The 25,636-nt window shown below is 38.8% G+C and overlaps 1 protein-coding gene across 1 annotated transcript; it reads left to right on the plus strand.

The window, feature by feature from the left end:
* The first annotated feature begins 792 nt into the window (after window positions 1-792).
* Window positions 793-25,296, plus strand: kcnn4 (potassium intermediate/small conductance calcium-activated channel, subfamily N, member 4). The gene is given in 10 exon segments (XM_055042085.1): window positions 793-983; window positions 9,344-9,439; window positions 10,962-11,352; window positions 11,355-11,397; window positions 14,105-14,243; window positions 17,879-17,989; window positions 20,747-20,868; window positions 21,998-22,067; window positions 24,378-24,544; window positions 24,689-25,296. Coding segments are annotated over 10 exon segments (1,293 nt in total). The 5' UTR covers window positions 793-833; the 3' UTR covers window positions 24,693-25,296.
* The last annotated feature ends 340 nt before the right edge of the window (window positions 25,297-25,636 follow it).

Below are 25,636 nucleotides of genomic sequence, written 5' to 3' on the forward strand. Positions count from 1 at the left end.
GTTTTTACAGTGTGGTGCTTCTCAAATTGATGCTCCGTTTGCCTAAACGGTGGGCGGACGACGATAGTTTTGACATTTTTGGAGTTGTTCTCCACTCTGGGCACATTTATAGAGGCTGGGATAATATTTAGTCAAGTTCTTCTGACCTTATTCCCAACTGTTTCTTGAAATGTAAGCTAAAACCAAATAAACACCCCTTGAAAAGTTTCATCTTCGAAAAGCATTATGACTATATGTTTTATTAGTCAATAAATAAATAAATAAATAAATAAATAAATAAATAAATAAATAAATAAATAAATAAATAAATAAATAAAACAAGTTGCAGTTGGTTGTGGAAAAAGGTTTGCTGCCTCTTGGTGTTTTCGTGTAAAGGGGCGTAGGAAACTCAGAGATTACATCCAGCATGAAGTTTACACCCTCGAGCTCAGCAGCACGTGCTGGAATAATAAGCAAATAAGTGCGCGCGGCCGCGCAGATGATTGCATCTCATCGGCGAGTGTAGCCGCGCCGCGCGCGTCGCCGGGAGCCTTCAGCATCACAGAGGAGAGCCAGGCAGGCGTCTCTGTGACTCCGTGACTCCGGCGAGCAGCAAACAGGAGAAGGTCCCATGCGCAGCTCTCCCACCGGGCTATGCCTTCCCCTACTCGGGAGGACGGAGCGGCTCCAGCTGACGGCCGAGGTCTGGTGTGCGCCCTGGAGATGGAGCTGACGAACCGCAGCCTGCCCAGCAAGATGGACTGCGTCAGCTGCGACGAGCTGAAGAGTGGAAGCCGCGCGGACTCCCCAGAGGTTTCGGTGCCGCTGGCTCCCCTGGGAAGCGCGTAACTCACATGGAGGGAGACGACCTGTGCAGGCTGATAGACAGAAAGTTTCTGATAGAGGACAAGAAACGCCTCTGCGCGCTGGCTTTGGGCACCGCTTTGGTGGGGATCTTGCTGATGATAATCCACGCTGAAATTTGCCCCTATGTTTACGAACCGGTAGGTTGCGCACACAATCCACTGCTATCAACCAGAAAGGAATTGACTTCTTTATTACCAAATCTATCATTTCTAATCATTAGCTTATTTTCCTGGTTTACTTCCATTCTTTCTGCCCTGACTTTTCCTGTACTCTGCAGGTTGAACTCAGGTATATTAGGACAAAAAAAACATGTCCACCCTGCCTATTGGAAAGCCACATCTGATGCCAGGACATTTGCGTGGAAGTGTCACGTTATGCTTTAGGCCAAACAGGCATTTGATCCCTGAAATCCAGAGGAAGTGCACCGATTCAGGGAGAATAACATCATAACATCTGAATCACTTGTGCAGTTCAAACATTCAGCTTCTTAAGATCTGAGTTTTGCAAGTGTGGATATGTTTTGATTCTCACGGCTCAGGAGTTGTCAAGAAAACAGAAAAAGCAAAAACAAACAATGTGGAATGGCTAAATGCCCCACTTTCAGTTTAGTGTTCAGCATCACATTCTGTTTTTGACTTGAAAGACAATAAAAACTGTTCAAAAAGTAAAAACAAAAAAATACAAATCTTTTCTGCCCTGACTGTATTGTAATTAGAGGCTTAATATAATATTGCATCGAAACCAGACGGTCAATATGGAATTGAAAATGTCTCACAAATAATTAGTTTATTGCGATGACAATAAAAAGCAACAATAGCTATTAGGAAGCTTGTTGCTTTTTGAAGCAAGCCTATCAAACCACATGCAGAAAACAAACACTGTTCTAAAGACAAAAACTAAACTTCCAGATCCATTAGAATAGTTCATAATTCAGTGAAATTATAGTTGGTTCCTTTTCATTTGTACCTTCATTTGTATGGGAATTAAAATATAAACAAAGGTAGCTGAGAATTGAAAGAAATGAATGATTAAATGAACAATAGGTTTCATAAGTACTGTTAGTTGCTCTCAGAATTGAACGTTTCTCACATAACAACATGCAACATGATATGTTGTTTAATTTATTACCATTGCTCATAGGTTTTTGCTGTTGGTAAATGATGTTGTGTGATGGAGCCGTCAGAGGATTTATGGCGTTTGGACATCTGACGATTCGATGCAATCAGTATTTTAACTCTGCTGCTGAATAATTGTCTTAAAGCCTATTTTGAAATATCAGCACAAGACTGATGCAGTAAAAACAGCAAGCTCAATCATACAAACAGTTTTAGTGAACCTTGTCAGTCAGTCTTATTTTTTCCACAGTGTATTTTTCACATTCAGAACAGATAATGTGATAATTTCTGTCCCCTAACCAAAACAGACGTGTTTTGAGTGTGAAAGTATTTCTTTCAGTCTTGCTTTCCCTAATTTCTAAATAATAAGATATCCTGGACAGACGATGTTAGTTGTAGAAATAAAGTGCAAAGATGGTAAAAAAAACACAAAACAAGTTGACAGGATGAAATGAGGTACAAAGGACAATAAAGAGAAACAGAAGGTCAATATTCCCAAAGTTTTCTGCTGCAGACGATTAAAAGTTCTGATACATAGACATCAACAGAATGGAGGACCTGCATAAAATCCATCATAACGGCAACTTTTAGACAAAATGAGCCTCAGATTGTAGGAGATATATTTGATTTCACCATATGACTAATCATCCAAATAAATCATAGGTTCAAACATGATTTTCTCTGTTTTTTTTTTGTTTGTTTGTTTTTTTCATATGCCAAAGTTTCATGAGAACGGGGTCAAAAACAGTCATCAGACAAAAACAGCGTTCTCTACTCTTTGAAAATCCTGAGAGCAGGATTAGAGTCTTCTCTCTGTAACTTTCAGAAAGCAAAAGCTTTCCAACTCGGTCTGCTTCGAGTGGAGAGACTTTGATCGCTTTTTTGGCAAGTTTCAGTTTCAAAGATTATACTCAATAACAAAAAAAAAAACCTCCAGAAAATCCATTGTAACTTTTTTTTTTTTCTGCTGCCATAAGGAGTTTTCTGATCAGCAGGCAACATAAACCCCATGCGGCTCGGCTGCAGACTCTGCACCTGGGCTTTGACCCCTTCTGACCCGCTGATTAGTGAGTCTGTTTCCAGATCTCCACTTTGGTAGCTCAGCCTGACATTAACATGCAGATCTCATTGGATAACAATGCCAGGCCACACAATCAACCAATTATTAACCCCCCCCTCCCCGTCCTCCGCCCTCCACCTTCTTAGCAGCAACACGCCAACTCAACATGTGGAAAAAAGTTCTCATGCGAGCAGCAGAGCATCCGACCCCCTTCGTCCCACGAAGCAGCAGTGATTGATTACGGTGTCGAAGGGCCCCATGCTTCCAGCAAACATCAGCCACACGTCTTCGAGCGACTCGGTGGGGACCCCTCGCTTACACCTGATGCATTCGTTGGGGGAGTTTGGAGCCGGAGACGTGACTGGCAAAAAAAAAATCAAGCTTTTCTTTTCCAGTTCAATGTAGACAGAACAGGTGTTATCCAATCATTTCTGAAAACAGTCATAAAACCTTAGTGCCATGGAAATGTTGATGCACTGGAAAAGCGCTCTGTTGCGCAGTTAAAACTTATTACTTTGGAGACTCGGCACAACTGATTTGAATAGCTTATATAACCATTGTTACCCTTCATCTTAATACATTAGATGATATCCGAGTCATGACTGAGAGCTTGACTGATTTTGCTCTTTGTCAGTAACAACTGCTTCACAATGCAGCAGATTCGAAGTGTCTTAATCTTATTTTCTAGAAAGCGTAAAACCTCATTTCTAAGTCTGCTGCAGCATACTTGTTTTTTCAAAGATATCAGCAGCCCTCAAAGTTATATTTGAGCATACTTTTACATGAAAACAGGTCTATTTATGTCACATTTTTCCACATTTTGCCTCTTCCCCTGCAGCAAGATTGTTAACAGCACTCCAGGCTATCTTCCACACCATTTAGTTTATAATTATGGTGTTTGCATGACCAGTCTGAACAGTCTCTCTCCATTCTGACTTTTCTTTAGGACTCTCTCCATTCTGACTTTGGCAGTGCGTCTCACAATGAGCGTGTGCTCCTGTTTGTGACCTCATGCCATCTTTTCTCCTAGTTTCCTTTGAAAAGCCTTTTACGGTTTTAAACTCCACTTCGACTGACTGGCCGAGCAGACCTGACATTTCAGGGGGAAAGCGGATCATTTTGACTCAGACGCTTGCGATTCCAGACGCGTCGACTCATAGTCCTAAAGAAAATGAAAATCAAAGCAGAAACCAAAATCAGCCGCTTCAGATGTTGAAAACATGCGACGGTTCCAACAACGTCTGAGGCAGACATGACACGCTGTTTACAACGCTTTGCCAGAGTAATCCATGTACCGCCTCAGTCTCCTCACATTTTCTTTCACTTTATACCTAGAAACTATTTTAAAGAGATTTTACGTGATACTGCAACACAATGTTAATTCCCGATTTTACTTAAAAGATTTTCCATATCTTTGCAAAGAAAGTCTGAAACACGTGGCATGAATATTTATTTAGCTTCACTACAAAACAATTGCTACTGACAGGTTACTTCTATTTGCTAAATAGCATTCTTTTCAAAGCATTTAACAATATTGTATTTAGGGCTATAATCACATAGCCATGTATCACTTCCCAGCTGTAAAACTACAGTGCACTGATCTATCACAAAGCAAAAACACTTATTTAAAGGTTGTGGTTTTGATGTGAGAAAACAAAAAACGTTCAAGGCGAAGGAACCGCATTTTTTCAAAACATTCTCATCACAGGTATGCAAACGCAACCTGTGGTGAGTCATGAATGTGTGGGTCCACATTAGGTCTGACCAAAGCACTGCGACGCCCACAACTAAACTCGATTCACACATCACCAAGAACATCATTTCTATGATAAGGAGAATATTATGCTGTTCGATATTCAACAGCAGAATTGATCAAAATATCGTCCAAAGTGTCTTCACGTCTTTTCTTCCATGTTTCATGAAGCAGGTGCTTTACAGCCTGTGATGCAAAAGCAAGATTTTCTGGGACGCCATCCATCACAAAGTTCATGAAAATCCTTTTTAATGTAAAAGTTTGATTTATTTTTTAGAAAAAGTCTTTTCTCTTTTTGCAAGATTTGGGAGCTTTTTAATTTCTGTGCATATACTTGGAAAATGTAGGTCAAATGTTGACTCTTTTGTAATACACCCACCGATTTAAAACCACAATGTCATTCAGTGTGAAAACATTTTGTAAAATTAGCGAATCCTAAACTGTTGTGTAACTTTGTGTCCCCCTGAGTACAGATGGCTCTGTTCTTTAGTGCACAAAACAACTGGAACAGGGCGAGTCAGACCGGTCCACATGTGTTGCAGCCGTCAGGGAGATTTTGCTGAACTGCATCTCAAAGCAAAGTGCAGAATTTAGTCAAATGAGCTACAGAGCTCATTTGTGTTCATAAAAACAAAGTGTATACCTGAAACTGTGAACGGTGTTAGGCTTCTGTTGAGGGTTAACTCCTACACAGGGCTAAGTGTTTACTGTAGGCATCTGCAGTACCAACCTGAGTTTTGAATTAGACTTTTGGAGAGCGGGGATTAGGACAAAAAGAAACGTTTGAAGTTTTTGTCTTTGCTTGCTTCTTTGCATGACTATGTTGATAGTTAAAACTCTGAACATGAATTATAACGGCTAAAATAATGTGCATGATAATTAATCTTAAAAATATCCTGAAAATCACAGTCAGTTGATACTTCAGATACCACTGTTTACACTTGTTGTTCTGCTTTTAGTGGTTTGATTTCATTTTTTGTAAAAGTGGTCACTCCTGCTTACAGTGGTTTGTCTTAATGCCTTTCACGGTTAACCTAAATTTGCTTTACTCATCTTAAAAACACATTGTTTCTTAGAGAAAGCTGCTACAGAAACATTTAAAGAAACTCAGTAAAGTGTATGCTGTTGTTGTCTCTGTAACGGCACTCGGTGAAACGTTGAGCTTTTGTGAAATCTCCTAATTAGTTCTGGATGAAACGCAGACGCGACGTGGATGCTACTGCAGAAACTGTGGAAAACAACATACCTTGCCAACGGACGTCACACACTACCACCAACACTCTTGGGCTTCACAGAGTTTGAAAGTTTGCAATTTTCTTTCTAAGCATAAACCACATCCTGTTTAAATCTTCCACCGAAGTTCATCCTCTGCTTTGGGATGCGTGACTCATGGATAAAGGTGCCGTTTAACCTGCTGTCATGAAGCAGTGCGGTGAATCCTTGCTTGGTTCTGCTTTCGGCTTGCGAGCCGACCTTAGCGTGTGCATCTGTGCCTCCAGCTGTCAGCTTCCTGCTGTGGAAAGTATTCCATTACAAGCATGCTGGTTTCAGCAGTTCAGTTCATTATACAATCATTTATTCCTTTTTTCATTAGAAACAATTATTGTAAATCTCTGCTCAAGCTTCATGTGGAAAGACAATGATCACAATGGCTCCTGTTGTGTTCTCTGAGCAGACAGAGAGGAACAATCAGCTCAATTTGTTCTTTTGCAAAACTTTCAGATACGACAGGTAGATAATATGAACAGCAATACCAGTAATGCAGAGCGATGATCCATAAAACACCTTGGCATTGGAGTTTAGCAAAGCGCTACTGAGGAAGTTGCCAAATTGAACACTTTTTTTTTGTTAATGTTTTGAAAACACAATATTTTTGTAGCATTTTATGTCTTCGGAGTTAAGTTTCCAAAGACACATGAATATATACGCTGTGAGGCATTTTAATTGATTTAATTCATTCGAAACTATTTATTAACCATTAGAACTTTTCCACCGGAGATGTTCCAGTTTTTAACCATGACTGATGCTGGAGCCAGTTCTGTAAAAGAACCGGTTTGCTTTTCCACCTCTTGAGAGCCAAGACACAGCCACATCATTAAGTCATTATCAACAATTCATTTATTCATTGCTTAATTCTCCCCAATGTTTTATTCAGTGTTTTTGTGAAGGTTTGCAGCGCATGGAGAAAATTTATCGCCTGAAGTAGTACTATTTATTTCAGTAGCTCTATTAATATCACCAGCTTTGTTCAGGAATACTGCTCTATAATTAGTCCTGATCAGTTTAAATCATTAACACCAGCAACTTGAAAACAGGAGCTGTGCACAGCTTTCAGAGCAGAATTTATTAACACCACATAACGATAAAAAGCTGACAGAGTTAAAGGACATAATTTCACTAATTGTAAACTAAACTGCAGGACAACAGGAGACGGTAATCTTATGTTATTGTGACGCTATTTCGACATTTGGTCTTGAAGCTCTTGATGTTTAAATTTGAATGATTGAAAAACAAAAATAGCTCCAGAGATTTAAACATCGTAACATTCTGATAGGCGTCTCGTCTGGCCCGGTGGCGGAGCTGAGGACCGCAGAAGCTTCTGGTCCTTCTACTGGATATTTTATTCTTTCAATAAAAATAAATAAATAAATAAAAAACTGATGTGGGTAAGAAAGCCATATTTTGTCTTCTGCTACATTCTTCGTCTCTGGGGATGATTAATGTCAATTTATGGTCAGTACTTTAAAATTAAGCTGAATTGTTTTGGTTTCTTGACGTGCGGCGTGATTGTCTTACTTTCTGATGTTAGATTTAACTAAGTTATGCCTTTTGCAGGGAAGCTCCAGGTTTACGGTTTTTGTTGGAAAGCTGTCCTTTCTGCACTCTAAGAACATTTCCTTCTGTTTGTCCACATTCCCTTTTGGCAGACAGCAACTCCAGACTGTCAGATGAAAGAAGTTAATAATTTCCTCCTTGCTGCATATTGTTTTCAACAATGCTAATGGGCCATTTGGGTCGACTGACACGTTAATTTCTAAGTATGTGATATCTTTAGTTACACACTGCAATGTGGTGCCACTGGGACACGCAGGCTTTTATTACAAATCGTACAATTTTCCAGACATGTGCAAACAGTTGAAGCACCAAACAGCTTAACAGTAACCATATGTTAGATCATGTTTTCTGTCTGTCTTTAAGAAAAAAATAAAAAATTAATCAGCCTCCATCACAGGCAAAATATAAAGCTCTTGATATGTGTGACCCGCCTTTCCCTCTTTTTCCACACACATCAGAGCCATGGGGCCTGAAGGGAGGGGAAAGTGATAAAATCACAAACTGTAAGGTTAACTTGACCTATACGGTTTTAGCTGCTTTTTAAAGATGTTAACACGCCCAGTTAGCAGTAAAAACAAAACGAAACAAACAGGGAAATTAGAACAATCGCTCTGGGTTTTGGAAGTTTGAGGCTTTAAACGTAATAAAGGTTCTTAAGCACACAAAGCCATTATGATTTACATCAAGAATTCAATGGTAATTTTGAAAATTAGAACCAAGGGGGAAGTAAAATATGAATCATTTCTTTTGCTATTTTGTTGCAAAGTGGAATTCTTTTTCAGCACACAATCCCAACTTTCAAAGTTCACACACCTCTGTTGACATCAGTTGCATTTTCCTTTTTATTCTAATTATTTACGTATTAAATTCCTTCTTCAAAGCATTTGCTTGTAATCAGCAGCTAAGTAGTGAAGTTATACATGAGAAATCTGTATGAATTTTAAGAACATTGACAACAGTAAAGCAAATGGAAGTGGTTTGTAAAAAGGACCAAGGCAGACTGGAATGGTCCAATTTCATTCGGTTGTTACAAAAACCAAGTCGATGTGTTCAGTGTCTCTACAATGCTTTATTGCATGCTGCTTTTGCCAAGTTGTTTTCAGGCAGGCAGACTTATAATGAGCCCAGAGCTGAATAAATGACGGCCGTCGTTCCAGTTGACATCAAGAGAAACAAAAGAAAAAGATGCCAACGTTGGCTGTCAGAGAGAAGTTGTTTGGATAACCAAAGATCACCAGTTAACTATTCAAGGTGATGCATGGAGAATTCACTCATTTTACCGGCAACAAATATTCAGACAGGTGTAAAATCTGATGATCATGGCCATCATCAACAGACACATCAAATGTGTCTCGTCCAGAGCAAAACCTTCAGACCTGGAACATTTTGGCTTTGCAATAATATTTGGAGCTGTTGCACTGATAACAACTTGGGCATCCGTGGACTCAAACGCATCAGGCTGAACACCTCAGAATCGATGTTAAAACATGAAGACTCTGTGCCTCTTGCGACGTCACCGACCTTAATAAACTAAAGCCAGATTACCATTTATCTTAACTGCATTGGAAGTCTGCTTTGGCTATTAGTGTGTGTTTGTGAATGTACTAAGTAGTAATTTTTTCAGCACATCATGGTACCTTTAAATAACAGCGTGACAAAAACATTAAGGGAAATCAACTAAATGTCTTTTCTTCTTTCTTTGCTTCATCTCATTCTGTTGTGTTGTCTTTGTAGGGCTCAAAAGTGTCCTTGGTAATCAACTGCTCCATCAGCCTGTCCACTGGGTGTCTCCTCATCCTCATCATAGCCTTCCATTATAAGGACATCAGGGTGAGTCCGCTAGTTTCTTCTTGTTGGTTGCTTTGTAATGAATGTTCATGTTTTAAGATGTTTGTTCCAAATGAACTTGTTTTGTTTGAGATCCCTCATGACCATTGTTTTTAAGGAGCTTTTGGTCCACTGGTGGTAGCCTCAACATTGTTTAGCTGCACTTCCTAGAAAGCCTCTGGATGGGAACATAAACCCGCATGGACCCGGCTGTGATGTCGTTTCAGTCCACATGGCTTGCTGTCGCAGTTTGTTTAGTCAGTGTACATGAAGGGATTTGACTGAGGCTAAACTGAGAAAACATTTTAGTCTTTGTCTTCAAGCAGTTGCAGCATGCTCGTTCAGTGGACAACTTTTAAAGGCAAAAGCTGTGTTTTCCTTTTGGACTGAGTTTGTTAGCAGCCGGCCGGGTTCGTATTCTCGCTTGCATCTGCCTGATAAACGTAAGGCAAAGTGTGAGCAGGAGATAAGGGAGGGAAGGTTGAGGGTGGAGACGTAACCCTTTAAAAGCACAGCAACATTTCATTTGGAAAGCTTCAGCAAGCCTTATGCGAGTAGAACAACCCGTTTTAGAGGCGGTACTCAGGACAAATCCAGAAATGTAGGCACCAGTGAAAGTGTGGAAATCATTTAAAGAGGACAGCCATGAAACGCAAAACAAAGTGAAATAAAGAAGAAGAAAATGGAGAGAACTGAAATCAGATATGAATTAGGAGACTAGATGTCATCTTATAACAGAGGAGAATAAAAATTTAACAAACCTCATTAGTCACAGTAAAAAACAACAACAACAAAGAACTGCAGCAGGATTGTGGTTAAGCGAAAGCAAAAGTTGAATTAAGATGAAGAAAAACCACAATTGTAGCACAGCTGTGACGTCTTTCTCCCTCTACCATAAACACGTTATGATTGTGTGTTTCTCTTCTTATATTAAACATAAAAACTCAAATGGATGTTTGTGATCCCTGAAAGAACAACTTTTTTCCACTTTATGGAAAAATTACGGCAGCACATCAGATTCCTTTGCTACGGGTCCTACGATAAAAGTTTTAAATTACCCCTCATTTGAAGTTATTTTGCTTCTTTTGATTTTTCCTTCCTTAGTTTTTTCAAGTTAATTTTTTCTTGTTTGCTATTGTAGTTCTTTTTGTTTCTTTGCTTTGCTGATATTATTTTTACATTTATTGTGTTTTGTTACTTTGTCGCTGATTTTTCTCTGTTTAGTTAGTTAGTTAGTTAGTTAGTTAGTTAGTTAGTTAGTTAGTTAGTTAGTTGGTTAGTTAGTTAGTTAGGGACTGAAATTAAATGTATTGCTGCTAAAATCTAAAAAAAATTACAAAAGACCTTCAGAAAGTGAGGGACTAAAAAATTATAAGAGATCCTGGCTGCCTGAAAGCAAAATACTAAGAGATGATAAAATACTTTAGACTTTTCATGTCCAGCAAAAGCAAAACATTTGTATTCATTCCCAAGTGGCCTTTTTTAATGTTCACCAGTTTCTTTCTCTGTCCGTTGCTCCTTCTAGCTGTTCATCATTGATCACAAGGAGGTGGACTGGAGAATAGCTATAACAAGTCACAGGGTTCTTGTGATCACCCTGGAGCTGCTGGTTTGTGTCATCCATCCAGTTGGCTCGTACTGGGAGATGGACCTCTACTCCAACTCCTCCTCCGCCGCTCCTCTCTGCATTTCCAGACACCACGATAAGGCCCTGCTGGACATGGAGCTGTTGCTGTCCATGCTCATGTTCCTGCGCCTCTACCTGGTTCACAGAGCCATCCTGCTGCACAGCAAAGTGCTCCTGAGCGCCTCCTACAGGAGCATTGGCTCGCTTAACAACATCAACTTCACTTTTCGCTTTGTTCTGAAGGTACTGATGAACAAACACCCGGCGCGTGTGCTGCTGGTGTTTATCCTCCTTTCTGGCTCACAGCGTCGTGGATGCTGACGCTGTGTGAGAGGTAAGAAAAATGTGTGTGTGTGTGTGGGGGTGTGTGTGTGTGTGTGTGTGTGTGTGTGTGTGTGTGTGTGGGTGTGTGTGTGTGTGTGTGTGTGTGTGTGTGTGTGTGTGTGTGTGTGTGTGTGTGTGCGTGTGTGTGTGTGTGTGAATAGATTTGTGAAAAAGAATGAAAGCATGGTTGTGTTTTTATAGCACATAGCAGAAAATGAACCGTAATGGTAAACTTTATTCAGGTTTATTCTAAGTCTTATATGCTTTTAAGAAACTTTTGATTATTTTTCTTTGATAAAAAGAAAAAACTTCCTCTTCCAGCACTAGTGTTTTGACATGCAAATGATCTCTTCTTTATCAAGACCTGAAATTATGAAAATCTAACCTCAAGCCTGAACAACCACACACCATAAGTTCTGCTATGATAAAGCCCAACTACAAAGGTTTGTGACGAACTGAGATCACCTCAAAAATCTGTGATGAATATCTATTATTTAAAGGTGGAGAATTATTTTTGTTGCATTTGTTGAACTTTTTTACATTATGTTACATTGCAAATATTCCTTTATGTATTTTAATTGGATTTATGTGACAGACCAAGACAATGTAGTGCATGCATGCTTTTAATCGGCTCCACTTTGTGTTGATAGTACAACACATAATAAGACCAAAGTAAGATCATTTCTTGTAACATTACTCTCATATTTGGGTGCAATTTCGTGAGATGTAAAAGAAGTTTAAAGTGTTGGAATATTTTTACTAGACACAAAATCTATTTCCTCTTCTCCAGTCCATTACTAAAGTCAAGCTGTCAATTTCTTTTTCACTGCTGGAAATTGGAGCACTTGCAGATTTCCATATATTTCATATATTGACATGACTATATGTCCCAACAACAGAAATGAAGGAAATCAGGATGCCTGCTGCATGGCTGTTTGATGCACAGAACTTTAGTGTTGCATCTGAGGGGAAATGTGTTGCTGATATTTGGCTGGAGATGAACCGACCCGGCTCAAGTCCAGCTGAGTACTTCAAGATGGAAGCACTCAGCTGGAGTACTTCCATCTTGAACTTGAAAAAGAAATCTCTCCAATGAAGGTTCATGCAAATCCTCCCAAAATTCAAAGCTGTTAGGGTCTAGACTTAAATATTTTAAATAATTAAATTGTTGAACTGATATATTTTGTTTCTAGATTTCTGTTTTGCAGTACTTTGAATTAAAATGAATATGTGGAACAGTTCATAGTGTACTATATTTACCTGTATGAGATCACAGATTGAACTTGATTTTTAGATTTGACTTAATTTGAAAGACAAATTAAATTTTAATTAAGCACAGTTTGCCATATGAGTAGTTTATAGAAAATGGTATCGCCTTTGGTCCCATAATTGAGCCAGTGGAGTAAAATTCAGTTCCTTATTCATAATAAGAAGTAATTTCATTGTTGTTTTCTGTGTTGTTCTTCTAAGAATGTTCTTTTCTGTGTGAGTTAAAAAGCCTAAGTAATGCTCTGGCTGTCATGGTGTGAGCTCATTTGTATATTTAAAGCTTAATGAGAGGTCTGACCCAAACCAATACTTGTTTTGCTTGTCAAAAGTAACATTAGAGCTGAAAATGATAGGTGCTTTGACCTCTAAATCGTTTCATAATGAACGGCCAAATATAGCTGCCACCTGCCACGTACAGGAGACAAACACAGTGCAATACATACTTTTCCTTCAAATTTATGTGGACTAGAACATTTCCAAGCACATGACAATGCAGAAATTTGTTTTCCCTCTGCTCATTTTAAATTTGTCATTTGGATAGTAGTCTTCAGATTATTACAACCTGTACCAAGACTGATACCTCTCCTTTTTGCCATTAATTCACCCGTACCTCTACATACCGAACCAAGCTAAAAATAAATAATTTGGCAGAAAACATGTTTTTATAGAGATAGTGGTGGTGATCATTTAATCCTATGGTAGAAAGAGGTTGTACTTTTTATTCTTTAACTGTGTTGACAGTAACTTTCTTTTTCTCTCTGTTGCCATTACACTTTGCATTTTTCATAATTCTTGAGGTGTGTGCACATCTTCTTTACAATGTCTTCCTAGTTTATGACGGTAATCATTCCCTTCCTTCACTGATAAGAGAGTTTGATTAGTGAACGCTGCCTTCATTCAACATACAGGATTCTGTTGGCTCTAACATGAACACACACAGAAAGCGATGGATTCCTCAGCGCTGAAGAATCCATCAATTCTGTTATTTTCCCATTAATTTCATTCATGCAAATGTTCCTTAATGTGAATCCGACTCAAACAGAGACAATAAACAGGGTCATATTAAATATTCATCAGGTCTATATTTTCAATGGTTTGAGATTGACTGAATATTTTAACCTACATTACTTAAAAAATGTGCATCTCTTCTAAAGGTCTTAAACTTTCTTCTTTTTTTTTTAACATTTTATCAAATAAATTGGTCATCTGATAAATTCACAGACATCCATACGCATAAATTCTTCTTATTGATGAATAAAACTCAGATGCTAGTTTTTATTTTCATTACATCCAAAATTACACGTTTCCTGTAATGGAAGGATTTTTTAATTTAATATTTTTAGGAATTTACATAAAAAAGAAAATAATTGTGAAAATATGATTGGCGATTATAAGCAAAAATGATCTGTCTGTCACACCTCCTCCACTCTCCATCCTCTCATCTGCAGGCGGTCTGAGTCGCTGACGACGGGCCAAATGGACACCGCCTTGTGGCTCATCGCCATCACCTTCCTCACTGTGGGCTACGGAGACGTTGCACCCAAGACCAGCTGTGGCAAGGGGGTGTGTCTCTTTACCGGTGTCATGGTAAATAGATTAATTTCTTCTTCAGATGATGCACCGTATGATAAATACTGGAGTCGTAGAACGATTAAAGCAAAACTGAAATACTGTGGTTCTCATCCAGTGGTTTCTATATTTGTTCCAGAAGACATAAAGTGATGCTTGACTTGATGAGCTTATCTTTGTTTCACTTCTCTGCTTATTAAAAGCTAAACCACTTCTGGCTTCTGATTTGCGTGGATAAGTAGCCTGATAGTTATCAGGTGATTCAGTTGGTTATGCTGCACTTCTCCAGCCGTCTTCCGTCAACTTCTTTTGCTTTTGCACGCCCCTATTGAGGCTGAGGCGTAAAATTATTCCTTTATTGCTTTCTTGATGTGGCATTTTAACAAGCTATACTCAGGCTAAATTTATTGCAAAGAATCTGCAAAACAATATGGAAAAACAGCTTGGAAGGCCACACCAATCATTCAGATGTATCCAAGCATTGTGCAGGCTGCTGTGCTGACCAGCTATAGAAATGTACATAAAACAATATCCTCAGTTTTAACTGGATGTCCTACAATTTGCATATGTGTTAATTTAATTAAAATAAATAATGTGATAGTTTTGCAATATAGACATGTACGTTTTACCTCCTCGTTCAGTTTTTGCAATAGATCCTTTCATCTGTTTTGCTGGGACTCAAACTAAATATTTTCAGCTTTGTTCCAGGTTTCTTAGATTTATTCTCCTCTGGTTTGTTTCACTTGCTCCGCTACAGAACATTTTCCCCCTTTTCCTGTCTGATTTTTCCTATTTCATTTGGAATTGGTCTTTGAATTTCTTCCTTTTGGCAGTATATTTATTCTGTGCATGGAGACCAGTCTTCTTGGATGCGTAAGGCTTCTGTAATGAATGCATTTTCTGCAGCATGCTTCCCAGCTGTAAGTTAACTCTCTGTGGAGGAAGACAGCAAACATATGAAGTATTGCAGCTTTGCTCCACACCTGGTCTACAGCTAGCTGTCTTTTTCTTATTTGAGGGAACCAATTAAAGGATCCCAGGGTGAAATCTTAAGAAGCAATGCAGCTCAGTTGGTAGTTAATACTATATGATCTTATTCTTAAACATTTTTACATTTTGTCATGTCACAATCACAAATTAAAAGTATCTTAATAGGAGTTTACAATAAAAGAGGTATGATTTTGAAGTTTAAGTAAAATAATATATTATTTTCAACATTTATCCTCAAAAACATGATTAGCTGGGTGTATTTGCATTCATCAGCACTTTCTAGAAGCACCATTTGATTCTATTGTCAAAAATATTTGCTTATCTAGCAATAGAAGACAAGCTCAGTCAGAGTTTTGTGTATTTGACATCATTTTTCCAAATCCTGCTATAAATTATCCATTGTATTTAGCTCTGGACTTTGACTGGACTATTCTAAGGCAAGAATGTACTTTGATGTAAATAATTTCTCTGTCGTTCTGGCTGTAAGTGTCAAACTGTCGAACTTCTTCCCCAAACTTGCAGTCTTTCTACGCCAGGTTTTCTTCCAGAATGGCTTCGTATTTATCCTCATTCGTCTTTCAGTGACTCTGACGAGCCGAAGGGAAGCATCCCATCATGATCTTTCAGTCATCATGTTCTGGAGTTAAGATTTTGTGTTCGGATTGAAGTCACATGTCAGATTATTGGTGCCACAAATAACAATTTATATGGAGACTGGAAGATTTTTCCTCTTACTTATCTAAGCAGAGCACCTTCTTACATGATTGTTGCGGTGTCCCTTACATGGCTTCAGCCAAACTTCAAATAGGATGTGTTTTTTGGCTTTCTACCAATATAAGGTTTATTTCTGCCATTTTTCTAAAAAGGTCAGACTTATAAAGTTTCCTAACAGTAGTCCTGTTAACAGATTCTTCCACGGGAACATGGCGGGTCCTCTGGAGTTAATATGGACCTTTGGGTTGCTGACAGGCGATGTATACTGTCTTGTCTAGTTGCTTTACATGGGAACAGCTTCATAAGTTTTGTTTGTGCCTCATTTTTTCAGTTAGCAGATGGTGGGTTGAACAGTGCTCTGTGAGACCCTCAGGGGTTTGGACGTCGTTTTATTGCCTAAATATGTTTAGATGAACTGTATCTCTTTCCTGCCTGCTGTGCTCTTTGGTCTCTATGGACATGTTTGTTCGCTAATGTTCTCTAAGAAACCTCTTAGCCATTAACAGGTGGATTTATTCAAATCTCATTGCGCACACCTGGATCCTGAAAGAGGAAGTTGCACCGAATCTGGGGTAGCAGAGTAAAGGGGGCTGACAAACTACACACACCACACTTTTCTGGTTTAATTTGTAAAATATTCCAAAAATCACTCATATATTTTCTTCTAAGTCAGACAAGGCTTTGTATTCTCTTGTATATCACATAAAATCCCAGGGAATTCAAAGACTGTGGCTGTTACTTGACAAAATGTGAGAAGGTTAAAGGGGGATTCAAGTTTTTTTTGTTTGTTTGTTTTTCTTATATACAAAGAGAACTAAAGCTAATGTTCCTATGACAGCAGGTGTTCAGAAAGGTCCGGAACAAAGTTAAAGATTAAATACATATGTGTAATAAAACAAGAAGACAAACATCATGTCACTGACGATGAGGTGTGGCGGATTCTGAAAAAGCGACACACTTCTCTGCCACCTTGAATCCAAGTGAAACCAGATCAGAATCCCTGTGGTGGTTCTGGATGTGTTTAGACACCTTTGTGACAGAGTGGAAAACAACCACTCTGTATCTCATATTTCTCCATCTGCCTTGTTTTATAAGTTTCCACTAAAAGAGAAAACTTTCCACCATATCCATTTTTACCAGGTTTATTGCATTTGGCACCACTACAGCAGCAGGGTGTGCGAACCTGTGCCCACAGTTAGAAAAAAGTTTTTTTCCGACTCCCACTGGGAAAGTCCTGGGAGTTATAGGTAGTGATGCTCACACCTGTAATATGGCTGGAAGCTATTCTGCTCAGCACTCCTGCAAAAGATCGGTCTGCAGCTGTTTCCAGGGGTTGACAGCTGTGTGTACAGTCCATCGCTGTGTGTAGATGAATCCGACGAAAGAGCTTCTACCTCCAGGGTTTCGCAAACGATGTAATGATGGACATTTGGTGGCTGCTGAAGTAAAGAATAAACATCTTTCAAAACTCTGCCTGAACGTTTCTTATGATCATGCTTTGTCTGTCCTTCTTCCTCCCTCTTTTTCTCTCTCTCTGTTGCAAGCCGAAAAGCAGAACACCAGGTAAAAACTGGTTCACTCCTATTCACCATTGTGGACACATTGCTGTGTGTTTCTGTTCCGTTTTGCATCTTTTTCTGTTGTGTTTGTGAATGGATTTTTGGAAAACTGCAGATCCTTGTCCAATAATAGCAAGTTATTCTCAGAGGAAACCACACAATTATGGAGTCGTAGACTTCTGCTTAACTACAGAATGTCTCTTTCCATTTATTAGAAGTAACCATTAAGAGACGAGGATCAACTTCAATGACTAGCTCATTTCCTTTGAGGGTAGCATCCAAAATACTAACATGGTAAAGTCACCATCATTTTAAAGGTTTGGTGTTCTGACAAAAACCTCTACAGTGAAACCAGCGCTAAATGGTTTTGTGTACCTTTTTGGGTTTCAGGGTGTTGCCTGCACTGCTATGCTGGTGGCCATCGTTACCGAGAAGCTGGCGCTGAACAAAGGAGAGAAGCATGTGCACTTCTTCATGATGGACATCCAGATTTCTAAAAGGGTCGGTTTTAACTCTCCTTCAGCAAATGCGTTCAATACCACAAACACTGAGTGTATAATAAAGCAGAATATGCAGCAGCCAAACTTGGTAAAAAAAAAAAAAAAAACGAAAACAAAGCGTTGAGAGCCAGCGGTGCTCCTGCAGCAGAAGGAGGGAATAGTGTGGTGTTGGGGCCTGGAGGGTTGCTTTTCATTTAAATGACACCGTAAATTATTAATAGATTATTAAGAACAAAATGTTTCATGATCTATTAAATGAATATGTTAACATTTTAAAACTTCCTCTTTTAGAAAGACTAAAATGTTCCACCTGGTGATCAATACATTACAAACTTTTGGGCCCATATTTTCTTGCTCATTATCTCATAAATGTGACTACTGATGGTTTTCAGTGGTCAGAACCGGGTCAGGCAGTGATGTGTTGTGTGAGTGTGTGAAGAAAAAACGCTTCTTTCATCCAACCATTTGTCATGTTTACCTTTATTACACATCGTTTTACTCATAATCATATGGTAACCTTAACATGTTCCACCACAATACGTATATAAACATTTCAATAATATTGGAGCACATTAAATACATGGATGAGTAATTACTACATTTTTAAGCATTATTTCATACATAATTAAGAAATAAAATGTGAGTCATAATTTAAAGATTGAATTAGTTCATTAATTTCATGTTAATTTAATGAAAGTAACAGGTTCCCCTTTCCATATTTCTTAAAAACAAGAATTATTGTTCTTCTTCCTCTGTTCATCATTTAATCTACCATTTTCTTTATCTCTTTATCTTCCCAATGAGAAGAGATGTAACCTGCCCAAAACTTATGTATCCAAAACTTGTGAGATAATGCACTAAAAGGAACATTGTGTCTGTCTTTTTAGTTGTTGTCAGCATCACGGGAACATTGTGTTTTAATGCTACTGTAAAACCAGATAAGTTTGTCCTGAACAGCTTTTTTTTTTTTTTACAAGGCGGTGTTTTTAACAAGAAAAGACTGATTCAGCAAAAGCACAAACACATCTGTTTCAGTCAGTCACAAAAATCGATTCAGTCACAAAAAACTTTACAAAAAACCTCCAACAACTCTTAATCCACAAAACTGCTCTGAACGACAAAATGTGTTTAAATAATTTTGACCTCTTTGCAAGCTAATCAGATATATAAGAAATAAAAAAATGCAAGAGCCCTAAAATGATCCTGCACCCAACAGTCAAAAGAAATATATTAACGTTTTGGGAAGCGTGCGTCATCATTCTTTCGTAACCTTTCTATTCCCTAGCTGATACACACATGAGAACAGGATAGTGTGAGGGGGGACACGAGAGGAAGATGAGGCCTGCCAAGTTCTTTAGAGCTCTTTCAAGGCGTCAAACAGAGGAAATAATCTTATCTCTGACAGGAAAGAAGCTTCAGTCAGTTCAGGTCGGAGCAGGACGGACAGGAAACTTCGTTTACTCTGGTGTTTCTGTTAATCGTGGCCTGCAGAGGAATTTGAAAAGTGGAAGCATGTACTTTAAATTGCTGCTTGATCAGAAATAAGATTTTTAATTCAAAGGGAGTGATTTAAGACCCTGAGTTGAAGAAAATACAGATTTATGACATCATAATCTTAGCATCTCCTTCGGGTTTCTAAGGAGACCTATTTCTGCTCGCCACATGCAGCAGCGGCACTGTTTGGAGAATGGAACCGTTTCCTCTCCTCTCGTGGCTGCATCCTGTCTCTAGGTGCATCTCTGTGCGTGCGCATGCATCCTTCAGAGCTATCACTAAAGGGAACAAGGGAAGACATCCGGATGCGGACACTGACAGGCTATATTAATAACCACCGCAACAGGGCCGGAGTGACATCACAACAGGGCAGTTGTAGTGATTTGTGCCGGAAAACAAGCTGGACGCAAATAGAATCACAGGGAAGAGTTGCTGCAAGACCCGAACGTGGGCCGTTGGGTCTTGTGATGTTAAGAAGTTTAAGTTATGGTTCTGAAATGTTCACCAAATAGAGAAAGTGTGAAACAGGAAAGACTATCTGAATTTAATCAGCTGCCTTAGATGCATTATGTCCTTTCTAAAAGATATGAGGAAACTACTTAGCATATTGGCCAACAGACTGTTTTGTAAAAGTCATATTAGCACTTTATGGTGCTGACATTTTATATCATAGACTGCAGCAAAGCAGTGCTTAGTGGGGAAATAGAAGGAAGATTAAATATGGTTTTCATATTTTCTACAAATAAGGAAGAGCATTAAATAGAAGAAATAGAAGGTCCTGTTAAAGAGCTAATTCTATGATTTCTCAGTGTGGAGAAGAACTTCTCCACACTGAAGACCTTCTTGTGTGGATGAAAGGATATTCATAAATTAATGTAGCTTAGATCTGACTTGGGCTCTTCTTTTGAGCCCAAGTCAGAATTGTTTGGTAAGACCTGAAAATTGCTTCTGTTTCCAGTCTCACTGAGCTTGAACTACTTTGCAAAGAGCAGAGGGGGTAAAAAAAACATTCTTGTGAACATATACACATTTTTTGGATCCCATTTGTTCATAAACAAATGTGAAAATGATGTATCGCTTTCCTTCTTCACTGTTCACATTTGTGCACTATGTTGTGCTGGTCCCACTGAATACTTTGAGGTCTGTGGTCGATATTTGCAAATATGGGACAGTAAAAGTTGTTTAAGTGTGTTGTGCAACATGTTAAAGATGGACAGACATCATCTTGAAGATCTTATCATTTTGTCTCTGTGTTCTAACACAGATCCGGCACGCTGCTGCTAATGTTCTGAGAGAATGCTGGCTGCTGCACCGTGCTAGCCCGGCGAAGGGCAGCCGGGACGAGCTTCGACGACACCAGCGATGTCTTCTGGAAGCCATCAGAGTGTGAGTTGGACAGTGGAGGCAGTGTGTTCAAACCTGGGCAGGAGTAACAGGATGATGGCATTTGTATGCCTTGCAGTGTGTACTTTATGGACCATTAACTTGGTGTCAGCGCCCGGAGTCTCCGACTGCAATGGCTAATTTAGATTACCAATCAGATTGACTTGCAACTCTGGTGTTAGCGGGACATGTGGGAACAGGAACACACTTTTCTTTTGAGCCCAAGTCAAGTCAAAGTTCCTGCTTACAAGTGGCCAATTAAAATCGTTATTGGTGAAACATTCATCCCTAAATATTCGCTAATCAATAATACACTGAACACAAGTCACTATGTTGAGATGACTTTGAAGTTTTGTATTTCTTGTAAATATGGAATCCCCATGCTCCAAGAACAAGTGGATTGCACAAGCCAGGAAGTGCAGAAGTGTGATTAAGAGCTCCATTATTCTGTCAACAGAAATACATGTGTGAGGGCGCTCTGCGTTAGCTTGCATGGAAGGGCCTGTGCTTCCTGTTTCAAACTGGGCTGAACCATTACAAATAAACACCCTGTGGAAAGTATGAGAGCGGGAGGAACCTCCACACCTCGGGAATTACTGTCTACTGTAATGAGACTCCATCACCTCATTATGTTCTCGGCCGCCAAGCACCGATCGCAATATTGGTTTCCATAAATCTGTTTTCTTTGTACTTCTGCTTTCGTCCATCTGTGGAGCTAAATTTATCCGTTTTCCGCCCCTGGCAACGTTTTACAGCTGTTTAACAAACTCAGCATGACCCTCTCCGCGCTGATTAGTGGAATACTCGTCAGCATGTTCTTTTCCCAAACCGGACCGTCTTGTGCCAGGACTGGAATATTTGTCCAAAATTGGGATGCTGCATCTTCAGATGAGCAATCTGAAGATACAGCTAACTGGAGCTTTTAGACCCAAAACATGATATAATTGGCTTTAGATAAGGACTTTGAATCCAAAAGAATTTTTTTTGTGCCATAGAAATGACTAATTTGATCCACTTCTGTCTCTATGTGCAACACATTAAATCACAAAATACTAAGGTGCTTATGTTTGAAATACCTCTACATGTCTGATGTCTAACAAACATGGTTTTTATTATTATTATTTCTCTACAGATTTCGACATTTGCGCCTCAAACAAAGAAAACTGAGAGATTATGTCAGTGAGATGGTCGACCTCCCAAAGGTAAACGCCAGCTGGAACATTCAGTAACTGTTTTACATCAAAGATATAAGAAACAACGCATGTATCCGGTTTTCTTTATTTCTAATCAGGGTTCAGATGCTTTTTGAGAAAATTACATAAAACAGAGAACCATTAATGTGCAGTTTTATACAGTGCATTTGATTGAGTTACATGGAAAATAAGCTGAGAGTTAAACAGCCCACAAGTATGGAAACTCGTAATTCAGTCTGCAGCTGGCTGTTTAGCTCTATGGAAGAAATTCAGTGAAATCAGTTCACTGTAGCCTTTACTCACTGAAATCTGCTTAACATCATTCACTCTAAGTACAAAACCAGAGGAAAATACTAAAACTACCTCAGCAGCAAGACACACAAAGAAAACATTACAACCTGACTGCAAAAATAAGTAAATGGATCTCATTCAATTAAAATTTAACTGAAAGGGTGTTTCAGTAATTCAGTTAAAAGACATTAAAAGTCCTACATTATACAGACCCATTGCACACAGTTGTCTATTGCAAGCATGTTTTAGATGTTGTGGGCTTGAACTTCTGCTTCTGAAATGGATATTGTGGAAGATCAATGAAAGAAAGGAGAGTTTAATACAGTCATATCAGCTTACTGAAGAGCATGAATGCACCTTGTGGTATATAGTCGACCCAGTATTTTGTATGAATCACTGCATCGGTGCATCTTGGCATGAAGGAGATCAGGATGTAGCTCAGCTGAGGTGTTAAGGAAGTCCAGGTCAGCTCAGCTCATCAGCATTGTTGAATCTGATGTTTCTTCTCCATGATCTGTGTGCTTTTCAGTCAAGCACTGTGATACCATAGCAATTAAACCAGCTATCGGTGCTTTTGGCAGAGTGGGCATGTGCCAAGTCTGGCTGGAAAACAAAATTAGCATCTCCATAAAACTTGTCAGCAGGGGGAACCATGAAGCACTCGGGTCCATGTCTTGGAGACGTCTGTGTGGTGGCGGTCTGTCACCACTCCAGCCGCATTGCAACGCTTCTTTGTTTCTCCCAAACTCTTAAATGGACTTTGCTTTGGAATTATTTTAAGGCTACAGTAATCCCTGCTGCTTTTGCACCTTTTTGTCCTAAACTTCTTCCTTCCACTGAACTATTTATTGACATGCTAAGATAAAAGCTCTCTGCAAATAGCAAGCTCCTTCAGCGATGATCTTTCATAGCTTACCGTCTGCTGGACATATTGCCAAGAGAGACTGTAATGTCAACATTTCTAAGAAATTTAACTTGGGTTTTTAATCTAGCTTTAAGCCAAATGAACAGAAGCAAATACAGAAAATGTCTTATTCTGTGCAATCGACAGGATGTGAGGTTCACTTTTAAGGCTGAAATAAATCAACTTTTTTAAAATTCTAATTTAATGAGATGGGGATGCATTACTGTTTCCACATTTCATGTTACAACTCTCTTCCAAAATTAATTAAATCCATCCTACTCCCCTGCACTCATTGAAAATCCACATACTTCATTAGGTCAACGTGACATTTTTGCAAATATATTTAAAATTCTAAGCTCAGAAATCACATTCATCTGCATGACACTTTTGCAGCATTTACATTCTCTTGTCTTCTTGCATATGATCCTTCAGTTTTAGAGGCATAAAGATTTTGAAAAAAAAAATGTAATAATTAAAGTCTGGTGTTCATGCCAAAGAGTTACATTTTTGTCTTATCAGACCAGAAAGTTATTTCTTGTGGTCTGATAATCCTTCGCATGTCTGCTTGAAAAAGCAGCTGGACAGCCATGTGCGGTTTGCGAAGAAGTGGCTTTTGTCTGAACACTACAAAGACCGTCAGGTGGATTGATTTTTGGTCATTAAAACGTGAAACCAGACTGTGTTGGAGAAAAAGTTAGCATCTCCATAAAGGTTGTCGTAGTTTCTTGTGCAACATATTTTCCGCCCACTCAGATTTCTATGAACATGCTTGAATACAGTGGCCAGTTGTCACTGGTCTATTTGCAACTCTCAAATTGTTAGTCTTCCCACTGAGTTTGTAGTAGTTCGATCATTGCTTACATGACTCATTCATCAATAAACGGGTGGATGTTCTTCAAAATACTGTAGAAGCAATTAAATAAAGTTTTAGAAACATCTAATTGCAAATAAAAATCACGTTCTCTTTACCTGGGGTTAAATTTACTCCATTTTGGATAAACAAAGTGTGGAGAGAGTGAAGCACTGACATTTTATGTTACAGTATTGTTCTTTTTGTTTCATTTATTAAAAAAAAAAAACAACAATAAAAATGTGTGTTTGCTTTGTACACTGGTCTCCATCAGATGCAGATGATCATGTGTGACCTCAGCGCCAACTGGAACAACTCCTACCGAGAGCTGGAGCAGAGGATTCTCTTCATGGAGCAGAAGCTGGACGAGTTGACTCGCTGCTTCCAGCAGACTTCAGAGCTGCTATTTGAGGTCCTACGTCACAGAAACCCTGAGATCAGGTAAACAGCACTGACGGCAGCAGCCTGCTGCACAGATCTGCTGATAATACAGATGGCAGGATGTGGTAGCGGAGTTAAAGTAAAATGTTCCAGCGTTGATAGAAAGAAGAAAGTTTTTTTTCACTGCATTTCCATCTTTTGCAGGTGACATGGCTGCAAGCACTTTCTTTGCCCTACATGTCGGTGTCTGCTGCATTTCCGTCTGCAGCGTCCTGGCTGTCCAGAGCTGCTGGAGAACGGTTTCAGTAAACATCTCATCCACTGGCTCAGCGTTGCACATGCCACTCAGTGACTCATTCTGTGAAGTTACAGATGACTTTACATTTTCAGAAAGTGGAACTGTCAAAGGCTTTTGGGAAGTCTGCTGTGCAGTGAGACAAAGAACTGATCTAAAAGAACTGTAGATTACATTATGTTATCAAAGTTTGTCTAAACTGACTTTTTTATGAATAATTATTACCACATTATTCCTGTGGAATTTGAGATGATTTTAGTTCTGTTTTTTTTTTTTTTGAGGTGATTTCTATATAATTCTCTCTAGGTTTTAGGAAAACCTCAAATTGCTTTTCTTTATTGTTGTTTAATGATTATTTCAGTGCTTTCTGTTTGCAAACACTTAAATTTTGACATCATTTCTAACAAGTGCTAAGGTCTTATTATTTTTACTCCTGAGCCATTGTTCTAAAATATGGATTCCAGAACACAAAATGCAAGATTAATCACCAAGACTTAAGAGAATTTATTTTTGACATAAATCAGTGGGAACATAAAAAATGAGTAGCCACATGTAATACTTTTATCTGATGAGAAGCCTGGCTTAGAACTGCCTGAGTAACTCGATAGCTCCATCTAGTGGTCAAGTGTTAAGTAAGCAACCTGTTTATTCCAGTTGAACTTCAAAATGACTACAGGTCAGCTTGTTCCTTCACAAATGTTTTTCCTAAAAACTTTTTCCTAAAAAAAAAAACCAAAACAAAAAAAAAAAAAACTTGATTTGGGAGGCTTATTATTTTTCTAACAATTTTGAAACAACAAAGCACAAAAGTTGCCTTATAATCCAACAGTACATTGTTATTTCACTTCTTTGTCATT

Source organism: Poeciliopsis prolifica, unplaced genomic scaffold (assembly GCF_027474105.1).
Source record: "Poeciliopsis prolifica strain line A6 unplaced genomic scaffold, Auburn_PproV2 SCAFFOLD017, whole genome shotgun sequence".
NCBI classification, from domain to species: Eukaryota; Metazoa; Chordata; class Actinopteri; order Cyprinodontiformes; family Poeciliidae; genus Poeciliopsis; species Poeciliopsis prolifica.